Source organism: Palaemon carinicauda, unplaced genomic scaffold (assembly GCF_036898095.1).
Source record: "Palaemon carinicauda isolate YSFRI2023 unplaced genomic scaffold, ASM3689809v2 scaffold908, whole genome shotgun sequence".
Taxonomy (NCBI): Eukaryota; Metazoa; Arthropoda; class Malacostraca; order Decapoda; family Palaemonidae; genus Palaemon; species Palaemon carinicauda.
In genome coordinates, this window is record NW_027172213.1 from 70001 (window position 1) to 72500 (window position 2500).

At 38.6% G+C, this 2500-nt stretch overlaps 2 protein-coding genes across 2 annotated transcripts; one reads left to right on the plus strand and one right to left on the minus strand.

The window, feature by feature from the left end:
* Positions 1–296: 296 nt before the first annotated feature.
* Positions 297–608, minus strand: LOC137637659 (histone H4). The gene has a single exon (XM_068369810.1). The coding sequence runs from the start codon at positions 606–608 to the stop codon at positions 297–299; it is 312 nt and encodes a 103-aa protein (XP_068225911.1).
* A 662-nt stretch (positions 609–1270) lies between these two features.
* Positions 1271–1681, plus strand: LOC137637660 (histone H3). Its single transcript, XM_068369811.1, has one exon. The coding sequence runs from the start codon at positions 1271–1273 to the stop codon at positions 1679–1681; it is 411 nt and encodes a 136-aa protein (XP_068225912.1).
* Positions 1682–2500: the final 819 nt, after the last annotated feature.

Consider the following 2500-nt stretch of genomic DNA (forward strand, 5'->3'; position numbering starts at 1 on the left):
ATAGATTGATAGATAGACAGATAGATAGATAGATAAATAGATAGATAGATAGATAGATAGATAGATATAGGCATGCTTAATGTACTTGTTCATTGGCTACAGAGCGACATTATAGGCTTATTCCTTTAGAGGGGCAAATAGTGTGTATTTCAGTCAAAAGATTCTTTCTTATAGAAGTGATTTGTGGACCTAAAAAGGTCCGGGTTTAGGTGAGACAAACAGTCCTCCCTTTGCAAGGATTGCAAGCAGGATTCTTGCTTGTCTGTAGGTCTTAGATAACCTTGCAAAGAAGGCATCTAACCGCCGAAACCGTACAGGGTACGGCCTTGGCGTTTGAGGGCGTAGACGACATCCATGGCAGTGACAGTCTTCCTCTTGGCATGCTCGGTGTAGGTGACAGCATCCCTGATGACATTTTCGAGGAATACCTTCAGAACACCACGGGTTTCTTCGTAGATGAGGCCAGAGATACGTTTGACACCACCTCTGCGGGCCAGACGACGAATGGCAGGTTTTGTGATACCCTGGATATTATCACGAAGTACTTTACGATGACGCTTAGCGCCACCCTTTCCGAGTCCCTTTCCTCCCTTGCCACGTCCAGTCATGATGCTAGTGTGAGAGCAAATGATACTGGCCCGGTCGGATTTTTCGGTTTATAAAGGCGTGTGCGTGCGTTAGAGCAAAAGGGGGGCCTCATTTCTTCAGGGTGTAGATTTGTTAATAGTTTCTGTTAGTTTCTGTTGTTGATTTTGTGATTGTTTTGTTGTGATTGAGTGAGTGTGTGTTTGTATAAATGTTAAGTGTGTCTGAGTTTGCCATTGAATGTGTTGTTGATTTTATATTGAATATTTCTAAATGTTGAGCTTCACGTTCTGAGAATCGGCTTGTGAGTTCTGGCGAGAGACCAATGGGGAATGAGGATCGCTGTGACGTCACACCACTGTTCATTATTTCTCAGTTAACATGAATTTTTGTTGTGTGATTGTATGTTAGTGTGTGTCGATTTTGTAAATGTTTTGTTGTTCGTTTGTGGGCCTGAGTACATATTATTAGTTTGTGTGTCTGTATGTGTGTTTTGTTGTGTTTCCGATTTTATATGTATTATTTCTTAATGTCGAGCTTCAGCATTTGAAAAACGGCTTGTAACTTCGGCCCACTGACCAATGGGGAGTGCAGATGCCTGTGACGTCACGTAGGAGGGTATAAAAGGCGAGAAATCGAGGGCGGAAAAATCATTTGCGTTTGTTCACTCAAATCGTAAGCAACAATGGCTCGTACCAAGCAGACCGCCCGTAAATCCACTGGAGGAAAGGCTCCCCGCAAGCAGCTTGCAACCAAGGCTGCTCGCAAGTCTGCTCCTGCTACAGGAGGAGTCAAGAAACCCCATCGTTACAGGCCTGGTACCGTTGCCCTCCGTGAGATCCGTCGCTACCAGAAGAGCACTGAACTTCTCATCAGGAAGCTCCCCTTCCAGCGTCTGGTGCGTGAAATCGCCCAAGATTTCAAGACTGACCTTCGTTTCCAGTCCTCTGCTGTCATGGCCCTTCAGGAAGCCTCTGAGGCTTACCTCGTCGGCCTCTTTGAAGACACCAACTTGTGCGCCATCCACGCCAAGAGAGTCACCATTATGCCCAAGGATATCCAGCTGGCTCGCCGCATCCGTGGAGAGAGAGCTTAAGTTGTTACTTAACCCCTCACTCTAACAAAAATCGGCCCTCTTTAGGGCCCAAAATCTCTTTTTATAAGAAAAGTTGACATTGACAAATCCAACAAAACATTCATTCCTTCTTTCCTTCCTTCCTCCCTCTCTGATTTAAATACGAGATGAAATAATCCTTACAACTCTTTTGTACCTTTATTCCCTCATGAATCTATGTTGTCCAATCAATCAATGAAACTGCTTGTTCCCTTTCAAGTATGCCTCGAAATAAGTGGTGTCTCATGAACATTTTATACATACATATACAATCATACATTGTAAATAAATACCTACATATGAAATTGATGAATGTGCTATTTAGCTATATCTATATCATTTTCGTGAAATTGCATCTTCACTATTCATGCTTGCTGCAAGTATTGGTTTACACCCATCTGTTTCTATCTATCTATCTATCTATCTATCTATCTATCTATCTATTTATCTATCTATCTATCTATCTATCTATCTCTATATCTTTCTATCAATAACGAAATATAGTTATCCAGTAATATTGGAAAATAAATACATTAATATTATATTAGAAAAAAACATGAAAAATATAACACTCGTAATAAAAACAACAATAATAATAATAATAATAATAATAATAATACTAATAATAATACTAATAATAATAATACTAATACTAATAATACTAATAATACTAATAATACTAATAATACTAATAATAATAATAATAATAATAATAATAATAATAATAATAATAATACTAATAATAATAATAATAATAATAATACTAATACTAAGAATAATAATTCTAATACTAATAATAAT